This window comes from Zalophus californianus, chromosome 13 (genome assembly GCF_009762305.2).
Source record: "Zalophus californianus isolate mZalCal1 chromosome 13, mZalCal1.pri.v2, whole genome shotgun sequence".
NCBI lineage: Eukaryota > Metazoa > Chordata > Mammalia > Carnivora > Otariidae > Zalophus > Zalophus californianus.
This window is the reverse complement of record NC_045607.1, coordinates 90,433,604-90,461,014: the sequence shown is the minus strand read 5'-3', so window position 1 is coordinate 90,461,014 and position 27,411 is coordinate 90,433,604. Positions and strand designations below refer to the sequence as shown.

Sequence of the window (27,411 nt, the reverse complement as noted above, 5' to 3'; positions counted from 1 at the left end):
GTGCTCAAATCGAAGAACCTGTGATTGCTTCAGAGGGCAACTCAGTGGAGGGTGGGAGAGCACACTCCACCCTGCCGGCCCCACACGTGGGGAAGGAGGTGGTTCTGAACCCAATCGGCTTTGGCTTTGATTTCAAAGTTGTGTCCTTGCTCATCATTGTTACAATAGGATGGTCTTCTTGGGAAACCCAGGGGAATAAAATAAAACCACTGTCCAGGAATTGTGGTTTTAATGGTAAAAGATAACCTGAGGCGTATTAAAATTTTTAAGGGTATATTTGAGCAAATATTGATTCAAATCACACAACACCAAAGTAGAAGTGGTTCGGGGTGCTCCGTGGACGGGAGCCAGGGGAAGGACTTATATAGAGAAGGAAATTATTGATTCGCTGTAGCTTAAAGCCTGGTTGGCTGTCTGGGATTGGCTGTCCTTAGGTTCTGATTTCAGAACCTTGAGGCATTTACAGGCTCACACTCTGGTTTGCTCTCCTAGGCCACGGAAGCTTTTGGTGAGTCACCTCGGTCTGATGGCTTCTTTCCTTAATTTAACAGTAATTTACAGCAAGCCAATTAGTGAATGCAGCAGAACTTGTAAAAATTTAACTCCTATTATTGAAAACAATCAAAGCCCATTTCTTTTTGCATGGAATAGTCCGTATGCTAATTTTCCTCCATTATTTTCAGTGCCATATCATTGAGATACTTGTTAATTTTGTGTGCGTGTTAATGTTAAAAGGCATTTGACTAAAATGCCTCATTCAGAAACAATTGGAAATGTACGTATAAATTGCTCTTAGAAGTCTTTGACCATTTTTAATCAAACATTGTTCTAACTATGCTCCTGCATGCACACACACGCACAGAGTAGAAATTTCACATACATAATTACTTCTCAAGCATTTTAAATTTCACAAGTCCTATTAGGCCTGTGATTTTTTTTTTTCCTGATTCTATTGTCCCATGGCCTTTAGTTCACATAGTTTAATATCATGCTAAAAGGAGTGATTTCTTCTGGGCGCTTTCAAAAAAGAAATCAAATTTCTGCTTAAATTAAATGGGCCTTGACTCTACTGGTAAGATTTTACATCCTACCTTTGGCTCATCTGTCCATAAGCCTGGCTCTAGTTGTTATTTCCGTGCTTTACCAAAACCAGTAACGTCTGTCCTCAGCCGTCCACCGCCCCTTCCATGGGGAGTGTGAGCCTTCCGACGCGTGTAGGAAGCCTAATAATCCTCAGGCGTCTGCAAACAGCCGGAGGCAGCAAACTTGCATGTACGAAATCTGTGCACTATTTTGGTCCCGACTGTTGACTTTCTCCTTTGTGTGTCTCTATGTTCATTCAGGCTGTCCCAACAGCAGCTCTGGCCCTGGATGTGGAGGTCCCCTGGCCGGGTTTCAGGGCTGCCTGAGGCTCATCTCCATTGGCGACAAGGCGGTGGACCCCATCACAGTACAGCAGGGGGCGCTGGGGACTTTCCGTGACCTCCAGATAGACACCTGCGGCCTCACCGACAGGTAAAGCCATCCCATGTCATTTTAGCATTACTGATTTCAATTTTTTGATAGTAGGTTAAAAACAAATGAACCGCTGAGAGAGAGCACCTCCTTGTAGCCCCTTCTTTCTTCCTGATAGCCAATCCGTATGGAAAAGTTATAATTAATTGAAAACAAGAAAATGGCAATCTTGAATTTTAAACAATTGCTCCTTTCAAATGATATTTTCTTAGAAGACTCACTGTCATGAATTTTCCTTGTATATGTCCCCAGCCTACTTAGTTTTTACAGGACCCTATTCGTGGTGCTATAATTATTGATGGGTGTGAATACTATGAGTATAAATACATTTAAAAATTCTTCTACTGCACAAAACAGATTAGAATGTTCTAAAGAGATGATGAATCATCTCGATGACCAGTAAGTTAAAAGTTACATGTGGTCATCGGGATGCACCCATGCTCCCTTATCTACGTGGAAAATGAAAAGTAACTCTTCCTCCTGGAAAGGTTCAGCCTTTGGGGATTTCTAGTCATGTAAACACAACAAAGAATGGAAGGAACCCAGTTACCATATACTGAGCACTGTACCAGTTCAGGGAAGGAGGTAATGGATGAACAAAAGACACAAACTTCCAGTTATGAAATAAGTAAGTCGTGGGGATGTAATGTACAGCATAACGACTTTAGTTAATACTGTTTTTCGTATTTGAAAGTTGCTAAGAGAGTAGATCTTGAAAGTCCTCATCACAAGAAAAAAAATTTTTGTGACTACGTGTGGTGCTGGATGTTAGCTAGACTTACTGTGGTGATCATATCACAGTATATACAGCTATGGAATCATTCTCTTGTGCACCTGAAACTAATATAATAAGTCAATTATACCTCAAAAAAAAAAAGAAGCTTTGAAACAGTAGCATGTTAAAATCCCTCAACACTGCAACTTTATTCAAACTGTCTTGTTTGTCATGCTATCTGACTTTCAGTTTTTCTGGCTAAAAGGGATGGCTTAGCTTTAACACATCAAATTTTTTTCTGTGCCCGCTATGTTTGACCTTCCTGAAGTGGGACTGCCTTACATTCCTGTTGAATAAACGAACACGCTCCAGACATCCTCCCCCGTCCGTGCGTGGTCACCCTCTTCAAAGTTCATGCTTTGCAAAGTGCTTTGCGCAGTAAATCTATTCCCGGTTTAACACTAATTGGAATTCCATGTCATGTCCAATAAACTACAAGTTGCTTTGCAATTTGGCAGTGTGTTAGAAAACCATAAATTCCAGTACTTAAATTATTAACTCGTAAGAACTTGGGATTTCTTTAATGCAGATGTTCATGTGTATAGTTTACATTCTATTCATTTGTAGGGGAGAAAAGAGATTCAAAGAATTAGGCAAAAACTCTGAATCCTAATTTTCAGATTTTGAAATGTAGGCTGGCATAGAAACTGGCTTCATCTGTAAGTTATAACTTCAGCCAGCTCTGGAGTCCTGAATCTTGGTATTGGGAGGGGGTTCAAAAATATTTGCTTGGAGGTAGGGTACAGGCCTCACCCATGGGAATGGCCATCAGTGGCTCAGGAGAGTCAGGGGTCAGGGGTCAGGGGTCAGGTTGTCAGTTCAGTGGTGAAGCTCACAGGAAGTTACTTAAGTGCCCAGGGAATTTCCTCACAAAATATGATATAACCACAATATTTCTCTTACATAAGAAATGCATGTTGCCTCTTTGTGCATAAAGGTCTTTTAGCCAAAAACAAAACAAAACAAAACGAAAACCCAACAACAAAGTATGCGTATGTGTGTATATACATATATGATATATATCACCAAAATAGAAGGGTTTTCCATATCACACCTAAAAATGGTTTTTAGAAATATCTACCAGCAATGGATGGAGACCTCTGGGATCCAGGGTATTCAGTTACCTTCTCTGCTCAAAGCAGAAATTGAGGTTCATGGCAATGCTGTAAGTGGGTATGAAAAGAGCTATCGGCACTTTGGCTGATATAGTCAATAATTGTAATTTTTTGTAGTTTCTATGGCTTCACATCTGAAAACATGTCCTTATTCTCCACTACTAGAAATGTTCATTCTTCCTTAGTGCTTCAGGCCATACCTACCACCTCCATGTTCAAATGCACCAGGAAAGAGATTCATGTGAAAAATAATGACAAAGTAACCATCCATGCCCAGGCTCTTGCTGGCTGCTCTGTGCTGAGCCCAGCCATCCACCAGCCTGTCCAGGGCAAGTCATGGTGTGCTCAGGTGAACCTTAGATTATTAAAATGCAGGTGATTTTGTAACTCTTATCCATCAGACATAGGAGTTAATAATTCATGGTGCATAATAGTATTTCTGGCCCAACGGCACAGCACGTTATGAAAAGATGTTTGAAATCTGCCGGGGATATAGGAGACCTTCCTGAGCCACACAAGGACGCATGTACATGGTGCTCTGTCCTCCCGAGGCTCCCATGACATGGGGAAAGTGGTGGGTTCTTGGGACAAGGCTTCAAGGACGAGGTTCCTGTGAGGAGGGATCGAGTCTTACACCAGTTGTGTTTTGGACATTAGGATTTCATGTCATATAACCAGGTTACACGGTCCTTTCCAGGTTTCTTTTAGGATCACAGGAATGCTATCTTGAACATCTCTAGGCATGGACTATACCGATGGGGCCACTTTTCCCACTTCCGTGGACTTTGGCCAGCATTAATCTTCTAGATGCTAAATGCAACATCATGCACTATACGTATTGGTTTTTAGAGATTAGTAGACTGAAGCGAAGTGGAAGTTGTGGGGGGTTGTGGAGACATGTGGGAGGGGCGCCTAATTTGTGCCGGGATGAGGCAGGCTGTCAGAGAGGAGGGAGAGACACCTACACTGGGGTGGAAGGTGGATCCGTCAGTCAAGTGAGAGAGGCTGGACATCCAGTGAGGCAGAGGCTACACCATAGAGGCCTGGTGGCCAACTCAAAATCTGGACATTGATCTAAGGTTCCCTGGGAAGTCACTGAGGGCTTTGTGCTGGGAAGCCACTTGCACAGTTAAGCAGTACTGCCCACGGGGGAAGATGATTTGAGTGTGGACCGCAGAGAGAGGGTGTGTGACCGGGAGGCCAGGTAAGGGGCTGCCTACCCATGTGAGAAAGGATGATTGACTGAAGTAGGGAAGAGAAAAACATAGATGATGTACACGGTGTTTGGTGGACAGAATCACAAGCTGAAGAGCTGTGTGGCTCTGGGGGGATGGAGAGGGACGTGTCAGGATGACCCTCAGGTTCTGGCTTGGACGGCTGGTTAAAGGGTGGGTCACCACTCAGTGGAGTAGTGATGGAGGGGAAGCACGATTTTGGCAGGCACAGAGTCAAGAGGTTTAGTTATTAAATCTGAAGATATTTTGAGAATCATAGAGGTACAAAATCCTCAAGTTGAGAAGAATCTTGAAGGTGACATCTATTGAAGTCTCCATCTCAAAGCAGGGATCTCTTTCTCACTGTAGAGAAGAGGATCCTGCTTCTGTTCCATCTTTCAGGAACGAGACCCTTGCCCATTCACCAAATGCATCATCAGGGTCCTCTGTCCCACCCCAGATTTCCACCATGAGTCTTCATCTTTCCTGCTCCAAGTCCAGGCACCCTTTACCCCCAGAGTCTGACAAGTACCCAGTGAATTTCCTGAATTGGCTCTCCTCTAGGCTAAAATCTGTTCTCTTTGCAATTTTTTAGAGGCCAGGGTGTTAAGCACTATTTCAATCCTGATTGGCCTCCTCTGCATCAACTCTGGCCAGCATCTTCCCTAAATCTGGAAGGGACCTGGTCCATGCACAGTGTGTAGGATTCATAACCTCCTTTCCCAAAGAAACTGGTACAGACTAAGCTCACCTCATCTGCGTGTAAGCATAGCCAGCATGCTGGACTTGTGGTTCCCACCAGCCCCAGGTCTTTGACAGTGGAGCAGTATTCAAGACAGGTTAAGATATGCGCTGGTGTGCCTGCACACTCACACACGTGGGTGGGAGTGTGCTGCCATTTTAGTTTTCTTACTACAGCTGGTACCTCTCTCTGGTCTTCCTTGTGCATGCTGAGTCCTGCCAGGAAAGCAGGAGGTTTGGGGTAAGAAAGCCGACCTCAGGTGTGTAGTCAAGGAAACTGTCCTAAATAGGCCAAGGACATGGGACAACAGTCACTAAGGGAAGGGCCTGGATGCAGACTGATCTGCCCTCTAATCTTTGGAGGTGAAGAGACATCCTTCTATTTTCCCAAGAAGCGCACCTTCTAGTTCTTGGCACAGAATCAGGTGTCTTCCACTCAAATGCCAGAAGACCTAGCAGGACAGTGTTTATGTGTGTCCTTTGAAAGAAATTGGGCTCATTTCCAGCATCTTTCTCCCAAACAGCAAAGGAGTGCTAACTATGTATAGAGTAGAAGTAACCCAAAGTTACCCCCATTCCTTTGACTCCTTGAGAGAAATAGGCATTGAGCTCCAGAGGATAATGAGTAGTTACATAGCTCCTGTAATTGTATGAGGCTTTTGGGGGACTATATTGAGAGCTTTAACTATATAGCATATATAGCATGGATCATACGTTATTGCTATTTTTACTTTTTGGGGAGCTTCCATACTGTTTCCGTAGTTGATACACCAATTTACGTTCCCACCAACAATGCACAAGGGTTTCCTTTTCACCACATTCTCCCTAACACTTGTTATTCCTTGTCATTTTGATTCTAGCCATTCTGAGTGGAGTGAGATAATATCTCATTGTGGTTTTGATCTGCATTTCCCTGATGCTGAGTGATGAACATCTTTTCGTGGGTCTGTTGGCCATCTGGATGTCTTCTTGGGCAAACGTCTGTTCAGATTCAGTGCTCATTTTTTAATTTGTTATCTGTTTTTCTGATGTTGAGTTGTATCAATTCTTTATATATTTTGGTTAGTAAGCTCTTATCAGATATATCATTGGCAAATATCCTCTCCCATTCAAAAGGTTGCCTTTTTGTTTTGTTGATGGTTTCCTTCACTGTGAAAAAGTTTCTTAGTTTGATAATCCAAGGAGTTTATTTTTGCTTTTGTCTCCCTTGCCTGAGGAGACTTATCTAGGAAGGATATTGCTAAGGCTGATGTGCAAGGGTTTGCTGCCTATGTTTGCTTCTAGGAGTTTTATGGTTTTAGGTCTCACATTTAGATCTTTAATCCATTTTGAGTTTATTTTTGTGTATGGTATAAGAAAGTGGTCCAGTTTCATTCTTTTGCATGTGGCTGTCCAGCTTTTCCGACATTTATTGAGGAGACTGTCTTTTCACCATTGTAGATTTTTGCCTCCTTTGCCATAGATTAATTGATCATATGACTGTGGGTTTATTTCTGCACTCTCATTTCTATTCCATTGATCTTTGTGTCTGGTTTTGTGCCAGTACCATACTGTTTTGGTTACTATAGCTTTGTAGTATAGTTTGAAATCTAGACTTACACCTCCAGCTTTGTTCTTCTTTCTCAAGATCGTTTTGACTATTCAGGGTCTTTTGTGGTTCCGTACAAATTTTAGGATGTTTTTGTTTTAATTCTGTGAAAAGTACTACTGGCATTTTGATAGGGACTGCATTCAACAGGTAGATTGCTTTGGGTAGGATGGACATTGTAACAATACTAATTCTTCCAATCCGTGAGCATAGCATGTCTTCCTATTGGTTTGTGTCATCTCTAGTTTCTCTCTCATCAATATATTATCGTTTTCTGGGTATAGGTCTTTCACTTCCCAAACACTCTTCTAGCCTCTGATGTATCAGTTTGCTAATGCCCCATTTGTCAGAGCAGGTCCCATGCCCAACCCAGGTTGAAGTAAGCTATGCCTCTCGGTGGAAGGATCTGCAGGTCCCATGGCAAGGACACGGAGGCAGGGAGGGGAAGTGGTGTGGCTGGCCGCCTGTGGCCATTGCTAGCACTTCGTCTCTCTGATCATGGATGAAACCAATCTTGCCTTATTTGTGAAAAAGCAAACACATTTTTTGATATAATGCAATGTGTAGAAAATTTATCTGCTGCCAATACAGGATAATTGGTAGCATCTAGTGGGTTTCTTAGTCTGTGGTGGGTATTGCATTAGGAAACCTTCTTGACAGACCCAGCAAGTTTTGTTCATGGTCTCATTTTTCTCCTGAAAGCACTGTCAGTACCATGGTTCAGTGTAGCAGGTTAGCACTAAGATACACATTTTCTCCTGACCGAATGTGGGAAATAGCAGGTGTTATCTGTTTTGTTGTAGGTGTTTGCCCAGCTACTGTGAACATGGGGGCGAATGTTCCCAGTCTTGGGACACCTTCTCCTGTGACTGCGTGCACACTGGCTACACGGGTGCGACCTGCCATTCCTGTAAGCCTCACACCTCACTGTTCGGATTTCCATGCAGTTCTATTTTCTCTTTCGTGATTTGGTACATATGTGTCTGTATCTGTGCAACTGTGTGCTAGAAAGCAACAACAAAAACCAGTAGGTATTTTAGAGACTAATTTTTGTCTGGTTTGTTTATTTATTTATTTTAGAGGTGGGGAGGGGCCAGGGGAGAGGGAGAGAGAGAATCCCAGCCCAATGTGGAACCCGACATGGGGCTCGATCTCACGATGCTGAGATCATGACCTGAGCCAAAATCGGGAGTCTGACGCTTAAGTAGTTGAGCCACCCAGGTGCCCTTGTCTGGTTTATTTTTAATCAATTTTATTTCCTAGTGATGTTAAGGCGGCTTGCAGAAATCCATAGTACCAAATAGGACGGAAAAAAAAAAAAAAAGAAAGTAGCAGGCAAAGAAAAATAAGTATAGGAAGATAAAATATAACAAAAAGTGAAAAAACAAGCAAACAAACAACGCCCCCCCCCCCCCATACCAAAAGCAATCTAGATGACAGGATGGTGTTACTTGTTCTGTTCCTTGAGTTGGACCCAACTTTGGTTCTCAAGTCCTGTCTGCCAAAGTAAAGAGGACAAATTACTGACTGTCAGTGTTTATAAAATCAAATGAGGAGAGTCTCCAGAGGAGCACAAGTAAATGTTCAGGTCCCTGGCAATCTTGATGCCCTTTGATGATGGTGGTGGTTAACACACTGGGAACTTGGCACGTGCCTGTGGGATCCTAGTTCCCTCTAGTTCTGCATGTTTCAACTCCTTTAATCCTCAAAACTGCCCTAGAAGGTAAGTGCTTTATTTTCCACATCGTACACTTGAGGAAAAAGAGGGGTCAGCTCCTTCGACCGTGGTGACACGCTGCCAGCCAGAGCTCTCGACCACCTCTCCATCCCTTTTCTTCCACCTTGAACACCAGTCTCTTTCCTGAAGAATTACTTTCTCAATTTCACACCTAGCCAAACTTTATTGACCCCTAATTCATTACCTACTAGAAGCTTATGACAGAGCCCCAAGATTCTCATTGCTCTCTAATCATTGGCTTTTGTGGTTTATGTTTTTATTCTACTTTTTCCTTTTTTGTGTATCACTGCCAACATTTCTTTTTTAAAAAGTTTATTTATTTTTATTCCAATTCAATTAATTAACATATACTGTATTATTAGTCTCAGAGGTGGAGGTCAGTGAATCGTCAGTCTCATGTAACACCCAGTGCTCGTTACATCACGTGCCCTCCCCAGTGTCCATCACCCAGTTACCCCATCCCCCGGCCCCCTCCCCTCCAGCAACCCTCAGTTTGTTTCCTATGATCAAGAGTCTCTAAAGGTTTATCTCCCTCTCTGATTTTGTCTTGTTTTATTTTTCCCTCCCTCGCCCTATGCTCCTGTTTTGTTTCTTAAATTCCAATTTTGAGTGAAATCATATGATAGTTGTCTTTCTCTGATTGACTTATTTCACTTGGCAAATACCCTCTAGTTCCATCCATGTTGTTGCAAATAGCAAGTTGTCATTCTTTTTGATGGCTGAGTAATATTCCATCGTGTATATGTACCACATCTTCTTTATCCATTCATCTGTTGATGGACAACTGGGCTCTTTACACAGTTTGGCTATTGTGGACATTGCTGCTATAAACATTGGGGTCTAGGTGCCCCTTTGGATCACTACATTTGTATCTTTGGGATAAATACCAAGTAGTGCAATTGCTGGGTCATAGGGTAGCTCTATTTTCAACTTTTTGAGGAAACCTCCAGACTGTTTTCCAGAGTGACTGCCGACATTTCTGAGTCCCTTCTTTTGTAGCACATCTCCTCTCTCTGGGTCTTTAGAGAGATTAGCATGAACATGAAAATTCACTGAGCAAAGAATGGATTGTCATGTATCCAACCTTATGTGAACTGAACCCCAGGGAAGCAGGCATCAGTGTTGGGATGAGAAGACCTGGTCCCCAGCTCAGGGGGTTCCACAGAGGAGCCAGGAGGTTCTTTCAGGCAAAGGGAGGTGACTCACCCCCCCCCAAATCGCATAAGTTCACCCAGAGCAATTCTACCTGCATCTCTATTTACTATTATGGTGCCAGGTAAGAACTTGCCAAGATAACTCTATCTGGAAGGAGCTGGACTTCTGGGAAGTCTGAGGCTGAGTGACTGGTCCAGAGTTGCAGCTAAGAATGGGGGTGGCCTCCTACTTACAGTGTCTCCCCATCATATCTAACAAGTTGTCTTACACAGAGCAGATACCTACTGAATATTAATGACTAAGGAATGATTGCTAAAGTGTTATCATTAACTCTGATTTAAACATCATTCCAAACAACTCTGATTTAAAAATTCACAGGTGTTATATAAAGGGTCTTTCACTTGTGGCCTTAATAATTTGATTTGGTCTAATAACTGAATGGACTTTATTGTGATTCTCTAACTGTATACCAAAGTGAAGGTGAGATATTTCCAAATCCACAGTAAGGGATCAGAGACCATTAGTTTTTGGTGTAAGTGCCCAAAGAATGAGTCCGCATTCACATGTAGAGCAAGTGTCTTGCTAGTGTTTCCTTCCTAGTGTTTCCTCTTCTACCCTTGGTCCCCAGGCAGGTCCAGCCCCAACCCAAACGTAACCACTGTTATCACTTTGTGTCTGTCCCTCTGGACACTCTTCTAGGCGGTTACGAGCATATTTATGTATTTGTAGAAATATAAACACGAGTGGACAAAATACCAGCATGTCTGGGAGAGCAATCCATATTGCCTCTGTGGCCATCAGAGTAGACGGTGCTAGGTGTGCTATTGATGGGGGCCACTCTAATTTGACACACTTGACACTTGGCCATATTTTATCAAAGAATGTTGTATTTTGCAAAATCCCTGGGCAAGTGAACATTACTTTGATCTTCTTCTTCTGTGAGAAGGGAGAAAAATCCCTCTGCCCTGCCCCACCCCCTCTCCAGGATTTTCTTCATTCTTCGAAATAGGCAGAGTTTTAAAGGGCAGACAATCCAGGGAGTATAGAATGGTACCAGTTCTCCGCCCATGCTCTGCCCCCTCTGTCCCTACTAGGATCACTCTGCTCTGTGGCTCTTGCCTGGCGACTTGCTGGGACTGTGTTCATGGATGCCAGGTCTCATCCTTAGGGTGGCTGAGAGATCCAGTCTGCACTGTGCCAGAACCATTACTGTACTTCTTTCCTGGCTGCCATTAGCTACTTTTCAGGTTTTCAAAGGGTCTTTCCTGTCAAGGAAATGGGAAGGATGCACATGGAAGGTATTACTCAGTTGATTAGTCATTTAAACTTATTCTGAACATTAATTAAGTCCATCAACTGCAGATGTTAATCACTTGCCTTGTGGTAGCAAAACATTTATTGCGCATATAAAAAAATTCAACTAAAAATCAGGATACGTTGAAATTACCAAGAGACATTTCATGTATATATATATATATATATATATTTGACTTTCAATTTGCTTGAGTAATCATTTGCAAAGCATTTAAGGAAATTTCTTTTAAAACACACCTTATAAATGGAATGAAGAAGAGTTGCTGATTGATAAAACTCATCTGGTAAACAATGCATTGCACCTGTAGATTGTTCTAAGTAAACAGAGGGTATGATTACTGAGTAATTTTATACATCGACATGGTTATTAGATAATAACAGATCACTTAGGGAGATGAAGCCAGTTCACTTCAGATGCTTAGATATTATGAGGCGGAATAGAAATAGATAGCGTGAGTCCAGTTACCATGGTTTTGGGAAGAATCTTGTTTCTAGAGCAGGCAGTGTTCAGATCCACACGGTGATACCTCTTAAAATCTTTCGCTCCAAGCTTCAGAGTCTTCATGCTGCCTGACTGACACGGGACCGACCACTCCCCTAGAGAAAATGTCCCCAAGAGCAAGGCAGAATGAGTATCACTGGAGAAAGTATCCCATCACTAATGACAGGGAGGAATCTTCCCCATTGCAGCCCCTGCCTGAGATCCCTGTCCTTTGCAGCTTTGTACGAGCAGTCCTGTGAAGCCCACAAGCACAGAGGAAACTCCTCAGGGCTCTACTATATCGATTCAGATGGAAGTGGCCCGCTTGGACCTGCTCTCGTATATTGCAACATGACAGGTATGCTAATAAGCTTTATCGTGCCAGTTAAGCTTGTGTAATTGGTTGCTGTGTGCAAAACCACGAGGTTTTACTTCGTAGAGCAACGTGTTCTTGTGCAACTATGTATAAGCAATGTTTCATTTCCCCTAGAAACCCAGTTATAGGTGGTGGATGGATACAGGTGTGTCGTAAACAAGTTCTGCAGAGGACCAGTGCATCCACTGTAGTGAATGACAGCTGTCCATGGAATTGATGCAAATTCTAACGCCTCTTTTACACGTGTGTGTGTGTGTGTGTGTGTGTGTGTGTGTGTGTGTCCACAGCCACATTTTCTCCTGCGCTCACATCACATTTCACCAACAGAAGGGAAACCACCCTCCTTTACAAAACTTCCCGTGCTACTCTAGTCTAAGTGTGGACCTAGCAGGCACTTCGACAACCGTAGAGTTTGCCCCTGCAAAGTCTGAGACACTGGTCAGGAAAGAGTCAGCCGTAAATGGTTCTCAGGTAACCATGACTTGGCTATTTCTTGTCACCCGGAGGGGGTTGCAATTTCTAGGTGGAAGGAGTTATTTGTGGGGGAATTTATGATGGCGGTTTGTGACGAGCTGAAAGTTCTGGCACAGTTTTTATACCTCCTATCACCTCATACATAAAATCTGAGCATTTTGGCAGTGGTGAATCAAATGGTTTGATCTGAATTGGATCAATTATATCCTCCAGCCCCAAAACTATCCCCAACTTTACACTGGATGCACATATGGTTGTTTGGGGCAAGCATTTTATCATCGATACTGACCAAAACATTGCAGTGTGATGATAAGAGATAAATATATTGACTTACCTTTACTGAAGGATGTGTGATCTATAAAGTATGTGAGGAAACGACCAAAGGGATCTTTCTAGATATTCTCAGCTCCAGTGGTTATAACAGGCCTTCAACTTACTCAATTTCTGCTTTGTTTTGCTGGCATTATCATGGCTCAAGTGAATGCCAAGAACAGAGAAAGCTAAATAAAGATGCTGGCATCCCCATAATACATTCTACTTCTATCGGTCACGTGCTTAATTATCATAGAAGTCTAGGACACATTAAAATTTTCATATATTTTGTCCTATAAGGAAAGTTCCTTATACATTGAAAAATTTCAAGACCCATAGAAAAGTGAAAATGATCCTAGCTGGCACATTGCAAAAATGAGTAATGTTTCGATGACTGAAGCTGTTTTCTTGATAATTAAATGTTGGCAAGGTTGGTAAGGCTGAGGTCGCGTTTATTAAAAAAAAAAAAAGACACTTGCTGCCAAAAGGAATAACAGACAGCTAATTGCCTGATTGTCTGCAGTGTATGGTGATAATAAAAGAAAAATATTTTAATCATCCCAAGTGGACACGTGGTCCAGGCTTCACCAGGAAGCTTTTGTTGTGCATATTTATAAAGCGCCTTTGGAATGTACCACTGGTTCAAAGACATTTGTTTTAATAGTGATTTCATAACATAACTGATGTGTTTTGATGGCCTGTCATTGCTGCTACCTTTTCAGAGTGAACCCACTACCAGAGGGAAGAGTAGTTATCGTCAAAGTGCAAAGAGAAAGTAAGAAAAGATGCTCAGCTTTTAATTTTAGTTAACATAGGAACTATCTGATGATATATAAGCCGGGTTTTGTTTTGTTTTTTTCTTTTAATCCTCGAGGCAAGAAGGAGCCTCTAAATACAGGAAGGAAAAGGTAAAATCTTCTGGTTAACCCTCCTGATCAACCCTCCTGGTCAATTTTATATACAAGATGAAGGCCCTGCAAACTGCTGAGGATGTGAATCATTTTCCTCCCCCGAGTGACTTGAAGAAATGCCCAAGTAAAGGCACAAAACTGAAGGGGTGAAAAAAAAAAGTGCCTAACAGCATTGAACACCTCTGTCCTCGGTACCCACTCTGCGTGGGGCCCGGCGGTAACCGCGGCAGCGAGCGGAGTAGAACATACCCCTCCCCCAGCGCGGTGCGCATGTCTGTGTGGGGAACCAGACTTCGTAGGGCCGCTAATGGAGCAGGTGGTCTGGTGCAGGGCGGCAGGTGCTGTGACGTGAATACAGAGGGGGCGGGGGGGCACAGACCGTGGAAGGGGGGGGTCACAATTTTAAATAGACGGGTCAGGAAAGTGCTCAGTTTGAAAGTTACTTTTGAGCCAACCACATAAAAGCAGCAGCTTTGAGAAAACCTGAGCAAGCCTTCAGGGGGAGGGCATGCGATCCAGGGAGTCTGGTGTGTTGGACAAACGCGGGGGGAGGGACTGGAGGGTGGCCCTCGAGTCACGAAGCTGGGAAGGGACAGGTCCAGGACTCAAACAGCAGAGCAGTTTGGGCCTTCAACCACCACGCTGTGCCAAGAGGGAGCAAGGAGACCAGTTAGCCGGACCCTCCAGTAGTGGAGCCAAGACGGTGGTGGCACCGAGCAGGTGGGAGCGGAGGAGGGGAGGAAGTCGGAGTCCGAATCCGTGGGCCGGTGTGGCTGGAGAAAGACAGGCATCCGGAAAGTCTTCCATGCTTGGATCCGAGCCCTGGAAGGAAGATGCAGATACTATCAGCAGAGAAGCAGCAGCTCTGAAAAGGAATACCAGGATTCCGGCAGTGAATACCTGAAGTTTGGGTTGCCTGCTGTTCGTCTAGTTAGTGAGGCCCTGTTGGTCATAAAAACAAGAGTAATGTGTCATCCGAAAGCCCGCTGGGTGGTTATAACATCCTTGGCAACACAAACTTCTAAAAATATATTTTGGAGCCTGACTTTATACATTAATTGAACAGACCAGCAGGCTCCCTTTTGCTTTGCGGTGGCTGGTGGACACTGTCCAGCATCCCACAGCAACGTGGGGCATCTCTGGGTCCCCACAGCCTTGTCCACTGTCCACTGAAGGGCAGCTCTGCTCTCGGAAGGCACAGATTCTGAGGCAGCATCCCGGGAGAAGCTGTGCTTCATGAAGCTTCCCAAGAAATTCTGATGTACACACAGATTTAGAAGCCACTGCCACGAGGCTGAGGATCTTTGGTTTTACTGTGTACAGCCCGCTGTGTCTCCACCAAAATTAAAATGGAAAGAGAGCAAAGGGCATCCCAGAATGGAGAAGTAGAACTAACGCAGATGTAAAATTCTGGTGCCACTATTCATCTTTCTGTCCAGGCGGTTGTCCTGTTCTTCCAGTTTGTATAGGTGGCTGTGGATGAAATTTAATGATCCACCACTGCATCCACAAAGGCAACAAGAATCGTTCACATACATTAAGATAATATCTAAGGCATTGATTCTGTAAATTAAACATCTTCCAAAGTCTCTAATTTAATCTTGGAAAGTCTTAGAGTTTTAAAGCACGCATACACGTGTGTGTGTGTATATGTGTAGGAATTCATGAAAATTAGGGATAATAATTTAATGATTGATATTGCTATATGTTTTTATTATCAAATAATACTTAATGACTATGTAGGTCTTCATATTACTTTGCAAATGACCAAGCAATAAGTACAGATCATTGTATCACAAGACCTTTTGGGTAATTAAGATTTTTAGAGAAGTTTATAGCTGTCTTTCTTAAAAAAAACCTCCTAACGTTAGTATATTCTTATTCTATGTAATGAGATAAATGTTATAAAGTTCCATGAATCAGGATTGAGTTGGAACATGGAACACACACACACACACACACACACACACACACACATCCTGCTTTGTTAAAAATACTGCAAGAGGATTTCCAAATAATGTTAAATACCGAGGGTTTTTTGTTTTAAAGATTTTATTTATTTATTTGACAGAGAGATAGAGAGCACAAGTAGGCAGAGAGGCAGGCAGAGGGAGAGGGAGAAGCAGGCCTCCTGCGGAGCAGGGAGCCCGATGTGGGACTCGATCCCAGGACCCCGGGATCGTGACCTGAGCCGAAGGCAGACGCTTAACCGACTGAGCCCCCCAGGAGCCCCAAATAGCAAGGGTTTTTATGAAACTCAAAGCCATAAGGAAAACACCGTGCTAAAGACCAAGAAATGCAGAGGCCAATCCAAAGACAACAGATATTTCCAGAAGCTACACTGCAAAGTATTTAATCAAAAGTTTAAAAAATCCAAGGTGATCCCGGGGAAAATACAGGAATGAACCAGAGTTACAGCTGAATGGGATCCCATGAAGTGCCCTCTGACAAACCTCGTTGTTGACAGTGGAAGAACTAAGATCCTGGCCTTCTTCTGCTAGCCTGGAAATAGTTCCGCTGTGAGGTTCGCCTTCTCCATGAAGCTACCATGCCTGTGGACAATTAAATATTCTTTAATTATTACAAACAAATACACTTGGAGAAACATGCAAAAGCCAAAATTCCAAACCAATGGTTAAAATTATATCCTTGGTAATAGCCTTCAAAAATGTAATGCCGAGATATGCTCTGCATAAATTTTAGTACCTTTCGTATAAAAACAACCAAAACAAAACAAAAAAGATAAACTATTTTGAAGGGACTGTTGCAATTTGTTAACGGATCAATCCCCTTTCTAAGCAGAAGAGACAGAACGTAACTTCGTTGATGGCGGGATGAGAGATGTGAGCTCTCTGGCTCTCCCCACTGGGGGGAGTGGGGCCGTCTGTGCCCACCTGAAACCCCGCACAGTTGTCCTTTGCTGTGTTCAGAGTTGTGCTCCAGATACTGGTTCCCAGACATGGCACCATGGAAACACTTGGCCCAGGGAGGAGATGGCATGCGGTCCGAGCGATGACTCATGAACATCAGGTTCATACGAATCAACAGGGGGCTTGAGGAACAAGCCGAGGACTCAGTCTGTTGCACACCTGCCCACTCCCCCCGTCAGATCCCGATTCATCGACTCAGCGTGTCAAATAACCTAGCACTTCTTACTCATTGTTGCCATGGACTCTGTCACGGTTATGCAAACCGTGCCACTGTGTTTCTTAAAACAGCCTTCTTCCAGTGACAGAAATTTCAGCTGGCCTCCAGCCGGCATCGTGGTATAACAGAGGACACTCAGCCCAGTTGCTTTACATACAGCTCACGTTAATTAAAAAAAAAAAATACTCTACGGAATGGGCACCGGTCAAGCCATCCTGCTATGCTTTTTATGTGTGTGTATTTGTATAGATTTTCTGCTTCTTTCACCTCTGTCTTCCTGCAGCAGTTCCTGTCTCAGCACAATCAAACACCTCCCTTTCCAGTCAGACATTCAATTCAGGCATTCATTCACTCATCCTCCACACTTGACCGCTGAGCCATGGAGCTCACCTGGAAGCACGCAGGTGCCACATCGCATTAGAGTAAGAAGAGGGAATGAACTTCTCTCATAGACCTTCAGACCTTCAGACTAGGGAGAAAGACATGTAACTCAGCTAACTAAACATATTATGAATATTATAAGTTTGCATTTGCTATTATAAATACGGGCATACCTCATTTTATTGTGCTTTGCTTTACCGAACTTGGCAGATTTGCTTTTTTTCTTTTCTTTTTTTTTAAACAAATTAAAGGTTTGTGGCTACCCTGGGTGGAACAAGTCTACCGGCACCATTTTCCAACAGCACTGCTCACTTTGTGTCTCTGTGGCACATTTTGGTAATGCTCACAATATTTCTAACATTTTTGTTACAATTATATTTGTTATGATGATCTGTGATCAGTGATCTTTGGTGTTACTATTGTAGTTGTTTTCAGGCACCATGAACTATGTGCATCTAAGACCGCGAACTTCATTGGTAAATGTTGCATGTGTTCTGACCGCTATACAAACTGGCCATTTCCACACCTAGATCCCTCTCTGTCCTTGGGCTCCCTATCCCCAAGACACAGCAGTATTGAAATTAGGCCAATTAATAACCCTACGGTAGTCTCTAAGTGTTCACCTGAAAGGAAGAGCCACGCGCCTCTCACTTTCGATCAAAAGCTAGACACGGTTAAAGCTTAGTGAGGAAAGCATGTGGAAAGCTGAGGCCTCTTGTGCCAGTTAGCCAAGTTGTGAATGCGAAGGAAAAGCTCCTGAAGGAAATTAAAAGGGCCACCCCGGTGAACACACGAATGATAAGAAAGTGAAACAGCTTTATTGCTGACGTGGAGAACGTTTGGTGGATAAAAGGTCAAGCCAGCCATGACATTCCCTTCAGCCAAAGCCTAACCCAGAGCGAGGCCCTGACTCTCTTCAATTCCGTGAAGGAAGAGGGGAGGAAGCTGCAGAAGCAAAGTCTGAAGCTAGCAGAGATCGGTTCCTGAGGTTTAAGGAAGGAAGCCGTGTCCGGGGCGTAAACGTGCAAGGCGAAGCAGGAGGTGCTGATGGAGGAGCTGTGGCAAGTGATCCAGAAGATGGAGCCGAGGTCATTACCGAAGGCGGCTCCACCGACCCACAGATTTTCAGTGTGGGTGCGAGAGCCTCCCACAGGAAGAAGATGCCATCTAGGACTTTCCTGGCTAGAGAGGAGAAGTCAGTGCCTGCCTTCCAAGCTTCCAAGGACAGGCTGATCGCCTTGTCGGGGCCAGTGCAGTTGGCGACTTCTAACTTGTAGCAGGTGCTTCTTTATCATTTCTCAAATCCTAGGGCCCTTAGGAGTTATGGTAAATCTACTCAGCCTGTGCTCTGTAAATGGAACAGCAGAGCCTGGAGGACAGCACATCTGTTTCCAGCATGGTTTACTGAATGTTTTAAGCCCGCTGTTGAGACCCGCTGAGGAAGGGAAAAAAAGTAGATTCCTTTCACACTATCATCACTTATTGACTCTGCACCTGATCGTCGCACAAGAGTTCTGATGGAGTCGGGACAATGAGATTTATGTTGTTTTTATGTCTGCTAACACAACATCCATTCTTCAGCCCATGGATCAAGGAGTCATTTCAACTTGCAAGTCTTTTCAAAATTTTTAAACTAATTATATTTTTTATTGGCGTATAACTTACAGTGTCATCCTGGTTTCAAGTGTACAGGGGTACAGTATGACGACTGAACGGTTCCATGCATGACTCGGTGCTTATCATGTTAAGTGTGCTCTTGATTCCCTTGATCTCTTTCACCCATCCCTCCCACCCACCTCCCCTCTGGCAGTCTCCATTTGGTTCTCTGTATTTAAGAGTCTTTGTCTCTTTTTTCTTTGTTTCATTTCTTATTCAAGTCTTCTTATTTAAGAAGTACGTTTCATAGGACTCTACTTGCCGTACATAGTGATTCCTCTGATGGATCTGGGCAAAGTCAATTGAAAACCTTCTGGGAAGGATTCACCATCCTAGATGCCATGAAGAATATTCATGATTCGTGGGGCGAGATCAACATATCAACGTTGTTAGGAATTTGGAAGGAGTAGATTCCAGTCTTCATGGATGACTTTGAGGGGTTCAAGACTTCAGAGGAAGAGGTCACTGCAGAAGTGGTGGAAATAGCAAGAGAACCAGAATTAGAAGTGGAGCCTGAAGATGGGAAGGAACTGCTGCCGTCTCAGGATACAGCTGGAACGGATGAAGAGTTGCTGCTGAGGCATGAGCAAAGAAAGTGGTTTCTTGAGGTGGGATCTACTCCTGGTGAAGACGGTTGAAAAAACAAAGGATTTAGAATATTACATCAACTTAATTGATAGTTTGAAAGAAATTCTTCTGTGGGTAAAATGCTCTCAAACAGCATCCCGTGCTACAGAGATATCATTCATGAAAGGAAGAGTCAATCAATGTTACAAACTTCATTGTTGTCTTATTTTAAGAAACGGCCACAGCCGTCCTGACCTTCAGCAATCACCACTCTGATCAGTCAGCAGCCATCAACATCAAGGTGAGACCTTCCAGCAGCAAAGCAGATTGCACCTTGCTAAGAGCTCAGATTAATGGTTAACATTGTTTAGCAATAAAGTATTTTTAATTAAGGCATGTACATTTTTTAGACCTAATGCTATTGCACACTTAATATTGACTCCAGTATGGTGGAAACAGAACTTTTATATGCAGTGGAAACCAAAAGGTTCTTCTGATTCACTATCTTGCAGTATATGTTTTATTGTGGTGGTCTGGAACCGGACCTGCAATATCTCTGAGGTATCCCTGTACGTATGAACACTTGTTGGAAATTTGTAAAAAAAAAAAAAAGGCTCTGAGTGTGGGTTGGAGAGTTTATTTCATGAACACATGCACAGCTGCTGCAGTATATATTTTTCTTTGCTTGGAAAGATTCGTGATTTCATTGTTCTCTGCTTTGCTCTTGAAAACTGAGATTGACAGTAAGCATGGCATCATCATATGTCATGCGTGGCAAGTTTTGTTTGAAAGTAGTATCTCTTACAGAAAATTCTATTGTGTTGAAGTGTTAGAATTTCTAAGAAGAAAGCAAAGAGAGAAAGAGAAAAGCTGCTCTTTGATGATTGTCATGCACCATGACCCTGTACCTTTTTATATTGGCTTTTGCCTGGAAAGAATCCTTCCTGCTCCCACTGAGGGGACATCTTTCTGGCTGATCTCCTGCAGCTCCTAAAGGGAGTTCCCAAAGTAGGCATGCCCAGGGTGCATGGGGACGCACAACTTCCAGAGCAGGTCCTGTCACTGCTCCCAACGGGGGAGAAAAGACACATGTTTTGGGAAATTTCGTTTTCCTGCTCTCATCACCATGGCCCTGCCTGCGGATGGACAGGCAAATGGTCTTGGGGAACAATAAAAATACAACACTCAGATTGCTGCTCAGCCAGCAGCATGCCCAGTTAATTGCCTTGGCATTTGAAGATGGCCAGAACAATAGTTTTCAGTCTTTCGATGCCACCTGGTTCACTGTCCCCATTTACCAAGTATGGCATTGAAGGCTTAGAGAATTTTTTGACTTTTCCAAGAGCACAGATTATAACCCATATTCTCTCATTGACCATGACACAGTTCTCCATCCATATCTAATTTTCTAAGTGTATACATAATGTTCTCCCCAAGGAAATTATTCTGCTCTCTTGCTGTGTGGTGGGCTGAAATGCAAGGGGAGACACTAATGACATTTCATGGTAATTGAGCATTTGGGAGGTGCCCGGTGCGGGGCCACGCACGTGTATCTCTTGCCTCAAGAGACTGTGAGTCGTGTTGAAGAAGTGTCCTTCCATGTTAAATAGCAGGTGCCTACACTAATGAATGAGCAGACACATAAAGCTGCATTTTGTGTGACCTATTAAGTGAAAAGATCATTCTCTGAAATCCCAAGAGAAGGCTGTGAAGTAGCTACATTCTCTTGGGGGTTAGTAATGTCTTAGAGCATTTTCTTGTGTGCAAAACATTATAGTAAATCATGCAAAGCTCAAGGCTTCAGAACTGTTGACAAGAACGGCAGCCCTTATAAGGGCCCTAATGCAAATATTGACTGGGAGGGACACAAAGGCTTGGGGCTGAGACAGGACCACCTCTGGGCCTCTCCCAGGACCTGGAGGCTGCCTGCTTGGAGGAGTCATCCCTTCCCTCAGTGAAACACAAACATCCAATCCTCCAAGGCTCTGGTAGACAGACACCACGGCAGGGCCAGGGCCTCCAAGACCTAGGGCAGGGGCAGATCGGAGCCCCCCATTGTCTTCGTCGGGGCCCCCGCTGGACGTGCACAGCAGCCGCTTGGCCATCACCAGCCCCGTGTGCACACATGTGCACATCAAGGCCCGTGATCTAGTTCTATTCCCCCCAGGAGTGTTTTCCTTTGAAAAACAGGAGAAGGCTCAGGTGCATGAGGCGCTCCGGAAAGGTCACGGACCTCAGCTGTCTTTGAGAACTTGACCTACTCAGAAAGCCCGGTGGCACAATGGGTTGCTTAGAAATGCGTGGTGAAGTTGCAGGGTTTCCTGAAGTTGAGCAAGTGGGTGTCCCTAAGGCTTCCCTTCGTGTTCTGTGCGGCAGGAGACCTGAGCCGAGTAACAGATGGCGGCCACCTGCTGTGGTGTTTTCCTCCGGAGAGCAATGCAGTGGAGTTCTGAGAAGCTTTGGGGCTGTACCTCTCAGGACGCGGTGTGCACGCCATCTTGGTGACTCCCGGGTCGCCTGCTAGTCATTGCATCTGTCCGCCGTCCTATGTCCCTGTGAGCGCCCCTTCTCCACTGGTTCCTCATCTGCACATGGGAGGTGACGGGTCCAATTGCCTTGCACGTTGCCTTCCTCCTCGCCTTTGAACTCGAGCACCCCTTTCCATCGGAAGAGATGCAGGCAGCTGGCTTCCTTCCCAAAGAGGTGGTGTTGGACCCAACTCGGACTTCATTTCAGGCATCTGTCAGAAAGGGGATTTTTGCCTTCCCTTTCCTCGAGATTACTTTCCCGCTCCTGAGTGACAGGCTGACCACCTAGACAGGCATCAAGTTTTTTGTGATGAAGTCTTTTTTTTTTTCCTCTTTTTTCTCAGGGAGATGAAAATGAGCATAGCTGATATGCTTTGGAGTCCTGTTTACCTGACTGTTAAAAATAAAGATGTGTTTCTTTTCCCCGTTCGACCACCTGTTTTCCCCTAAAAGCCTCCTTGTATAGTTCAGAGATACGTTATACAGTGTAAGAAGGATTGCAAATCGCAAAGTGGATATAATTTGGCAAAATAAAGAGAAACTAGGGGGTGTCATATGATATGGTGAGTCAGTGTTATTTTTTTATATCCTGCTTACCAAACCAAACCGTCAAATTAATTTAGGTTGATTTGCCTAAGTGAATGGTGGGCTGGAAGCACGGACGGCCTCCCTGCTTGTGTGCAGATGAAAGGCTCCACTGAGCTGGATGAACACGACATGATGTGGTTTAATGCAACAGTTCAAAAATCCTGTTTAAATTTTTCCCTCATTACATTCATTTCCTCAGATCTCGTTTGTGCTTCATACTACAGTGAATAACAGCGAAGTATTTTTCCAGCACGCTGCTCACTTAAATTCCTTGGTCTGTCTCCTCATCCTTTAGAGGTTAGGTTATATTGCATCTCAAAGGTGCTTTCCCAGTTACAGTTCGGAAATCTATGAAAGTCCTACGTTGTGGCACATCAGGGAAACCTAACCTGCCCTCGTTGGGGTCTTGGAAATGATATATCCAGAAAGGGCAATCATTGAAATTTCTCTGTTTTCTCAAAAGGCAGCTTTGAGATTCTGTTCATGCTCTGCCTTCCCTCCACTTGAAAAAGATTTTTCTGATTACATTTTAACCATGCAAGACCGTGAATCCATCATAGTGACCACTAGCCTGTTTGAGCCACTCAAGTACAGCATTTTTCTTTGTACCATAAACCATGAAAATAAATGACACACCAGCATTAGAACTGATGAACTCCCAAGCAGAGCACATGGCTTCTCCATGGCTACTCTTACCCCATTTCATCTGATGGAAGAAACCCTGACCGTGAATGTGAGTAGGTAATTGCAAAAAATAACACCAGGTCCATTTAAGTAATTTTCTGGGAAAATATTGAAATATAAAATGTCTGGTGAAAACATGATTGGGGGTGGGGAACCTGTGGGATTCAAGTTGCTATAGGGACACTCACAGCCCCTTCATTTGAGCAGAGAGAGGGGATGATCTATTAAGCCTTTTTTCCTAACTGACTATATGACTGCATTAGTCATGCTGACTCACAGTCTCTTCCTGTTCCTGATAGATTTTGCATATTTGGTGATGTTTTCCATAGGCTTTGAGCTAGAGTTCTTTCCATGGCCCTTGGGGTTCTCTTCCCTGGATCTCTGGATGTATTTGATGCACATGGGGTCTGTGAGCGCCAGTGTGGCTGTTAGATTTTTCCCGGGGCAGGACAGGGGAGGGGCTGGTGGGGAGCGCTCTGAGGGTTCCTGGTAGCATCGTTTTGATTTTTTAACCTTGTTTAGGTATTAGCCATTAAAAGTGGTAAGAACAAACCTCACGCGACTGTTTCCAGCCCCTATAATTTGGAAATATGTAGACTGATCATGTATGCACCAGATGCGTGTTACAGAGGAAGTTATGTGACTTGATGTTGGTAAATGTAGTTGAGTTAGGACAACTTGAAGCCAGCCTTTTAGCCACTGAATCGTGGGCCTTTTACACTGTGGGAGGAGTTATATTTGGGGAAAGGTAAAAGAAGGCTAGATATGTCTCTTCTTGTTTTAAACATTGTGGAGTGCTCTTTCATTGTTTTTAAATCTCTTTTTAAAAATACAGGTAATCAATATAACAGAAATATATCAGACATTTGTGTAGCTGTGGTTCCTGCCGGGAGTGGTTATATCAGCTACTCCAAGGGGCTGCATTATTTAGTGCTGGCCACTGGATGAGTTGCTGACACACGATCAATTTTTGTCAAAAATACTTATTTCCTATCATTTTGCATGATCACGTGAGCTGCTTATTCCTCCCATGTGTCTCTTATGTATTTCTTTGATTACCAGAGGAAAAGATGCTCAGTCCGATGAGGAATATACATTAAAAAAAGTATATGTGTGTGTGTGTGTGTGTGTGTGTGTGTGTGTGTGTATACATACGTACACACACACACACACACACACAATAAAAACTTAGCTTTCTTTTTACGGTAACGGAAAGAAATAAATTAAGGGACAAAAAGTTTTATTTATAACTTTGAGTATTATAACACAGAATTTTAAGAATTGGCCCCCCTGAAATTGTTGGCTGCATTCAGGGTAAAACAAATTCCAATAAAGAGAGTCCCCATTATTAACAGTTTAACAGTGTCCCTTATGTTGATTCCAATGTCAAAGAGACCTGATAGCTACAAACATAAAAACCTTAATTCAGATAAAAGTAGCTTCCGACTTTCACATTTATTTTTAATCGCTCCAACCTAGTCACAGTCTCTTTCTCTCCCTGCTCCCCCCAACCCCGTTTCTGCCCAGAAGACACCACCTGGACCTCAGTGCAGCACAATGGCTCCCACTTGGCCAGGGTCAAAAGCTCGAATGGAGAAAGCCCCCACCCCGTGTTTCTCAAGTACACAGCCAGCATGGACCAGCTCCAAGCCCTCATTGACCGTGCGGACCACTGCCAACAAGAGCTGGCCTTCCACTGCAAGAAGTCAAGGCTTTCAACTGGCCACGGTGAGTAGTGGGAGTCATCAGCCATCGTGGGCTGCCATGCCCGCGGGTGGCAGGGGCCTGCCACAGGTGCATGAGGACTCGTGGCCATAATGCCCATGTCACAATCTGGAAGTTACAGAGATGCTTTTCCTTGGAGCGAAGAGCAAGGTCAATATGTGTTGCTCCTTGTCCAAAGCTGTGAATGATCTGTGAAGTCTCTTCCCAGATTCAAGTGGGCAACCGATCAGTGAAAGCCTCCTTACGAGCATGAATGCTCAGGGCTCATGCACCATGAGCCTCAAGAATGTTTTATCTTAGAAAAGATGGCTGACATCACGCATGGCTTAGTTATCTGTAGGTGATTATTCCATGACATTCTTTTCATGGACTGAATGTAATTAGTCTCTTGGGTAATTATTAACCAGGGAACAATGTTGGTATCATGAAGCTCCTCTCACACAACATACCTGCTAGTGGCTCATTTTTCATACCTATTCTATTCTTGAAAATTCTGTTTTTGGTTTTGTATTTTCTTCCTTTGGAATACCTCATTTTGTCAGAACGTGCAACCCCGCTGCCCTCATGACACTCCTTGGTTTTTGGGAGGCTGATCAGACATCTGGGGAGCGGAGTGAGTGGAGGGCAGTAGTTAGGGTCCTCTGAGTTCAGGTTCCAAGGCTGTTACTCAGCGGCCCTGGGATTCATCCCTCAGAGTCTTTAGCACTCAGACACTAACCTTGCCAGAACCTACTTGCACAACATCGATAAAATGCATGAAGCAAACACTACTTATTTGCCTCTCTCCGATGTATTGAATGCATAGTTAGTGCTAGAGGGTTTAGTGCTTACTGTGAGTTATTTCTGCCAAATAGATGACTGAGCTAAACTGGTACGTTCCCGGAGGAAGGAGAAAGCAGCCTCCAGGGGAGGAACTCAGTGCTATGGAAAAATGCCGGGTTGGGCTGTCGGACCAGGGAAAGGAGGCGAAGGCGGAGCGGTGTTCACACCAGCCGCTAGTGGGGTCAGAGAGCAAAACCACCCAGTGACTCCGGGAACAAACTCGTGCACGCTGGCGTGTGGTCTGTCCCACAGCCTGGACATACCGTATGGGTCAGTAAAGAATCCCCACACGGAAGGCCAGTGTCTCCCTAATTGATTTGCAAGTGATTCCTTGATTGTCCTCCTGCCCATAGCAATATGTAAAGCAGCAACAGAAGCAACAAAACCAAGTCTTTAGCTGGGGTTGGGGTAAAGATGGAATGAGGAAAGGCTTTTAAACTTGTTAAACAGCCACTAAAGAGACAAAACGAGGGACTTCATTATCTATATACTGCTCGAGGTGGCTGCATTTCTTATATTCTGCTACTGGAGAATTTGTAGTACAAACCTCATTTAGACAGACTCAGTACAGATCTGTATAATTCCAGAAGCTCTTAATTAGGGTGCAGATGAGGTAGGCCTAAAATAGTGTAGCCTAATAGACCTTAAAATGGTTGCACTAATTCGCCGTGCATCATCAATAGACAGGAATGGGCGAGCGCAGCATGATGCTACCCTTGAGTGGGAGGAGTGGTAACAAGGAGCCTCCACCGGGAGCCTTCAGTAGAAATGTCGCAGTGTGAAACCACACCAGGTGGCTGCCGCATGCGGAGCAGGGAGCTTACGAGTGTCATAGAGAGGATTGGGAATGGGAATCTCCATCGAAATCCACTTTTTCCCCAAGAATTCCCTCGTGTTCAAATTCTCAGACGTTATCAGGAATCCAGGGTTAATCGTGAGAGGAGAGAATGCAGGGCTGGGGCCTCAGTGTCACAGGCCCTGGGTTGCGTGGTTTCCCAGGAGGGCTGCTGGGGAGCAGTGGGGTCCGGCCGCCTTTTTCCTGCCACAGCTGTTAGGTCTCTATGCTGTAGATGGTTTCAGGGGGATGTGGTTCTGGGGGGCTAAAGAGGGAGCTCAAGGACAGCAAAGGTTGATTCCAGGAGACTGTTCAGTCTCCATACTGTGAGCGCTAAGGTCCCTGAGGATTGTCATTGTGGCCAGAGTGAAGGACAGCCAACCAGGGGCTGAGGTGTTGGAGGCCGGGGAGCCCTGTTCTCTTTCCTTCCAGGCCCTTCTTCTTCTTTGTGTTGTTCTTAATGATTCCTTCTGCAAATTCTCTAGATCTCTCAGAGAAACCTTGAAAGGAGCCAAATGCATTCTGCACCTTTAACAACACTTGCTGGTTCTTACTCTATAGAGAAAACGAAAAATTCGGATGTAAACAAACAGTTGTGCATCTGTGTGCAATGATTTCTTCGCTCCTCCATCTATGAAAAGAATGAGTGTTGAATAATCACATGTTTAAAATGGTGTTTTGAAAAATATCCGTTTAAGTTGAAAAGATCTTCCACCCCCTAGAGATAAGTTTTCAACACACTGAGAAAAAAAAAAAAAAAAGATTGCAG

General features: G+C 44.0%; 1 protein-coding gene across 3 annotated transcripts in view; it reads left to right on the top strand.

Annotated features, from left to right (window-relative positions):
- LOC113935012 (contactin-associated protein-like 3) overlaps positions 1 to 27,411 on the top strand; it is a 185,155-nt gene that overhangs the window by 119,039 nt on the left and 38,705 nt on the right. For 2 of the 3 annotated variants that reach the window (XM_027616721.2, XM_027616719.2), the window contains exons 10-13: positions 1,344 to 1,515; positions 7,752 to 7,858; positions 11,875 to 11,994; positions 24,788 to 24,988. In XM_027616721.2, the coding sequence (XP_027472522.1) occupies positions 1,344 to 1,515; positions 7,752 to 7,858; positions 11,875 to 11,994; positions 24,788 to 24,988 (600 nt within the window). The remainder of the gene's footprint in view (positions 1 to 1,343; positions 1,516 to 7,751; positions 7,859 to 11,874; positions 11,995 to 24,787; positions 24,989 to 27,411) is intronic. The other variant, XM_027616720.2, reaches the window with a different exon arrangement.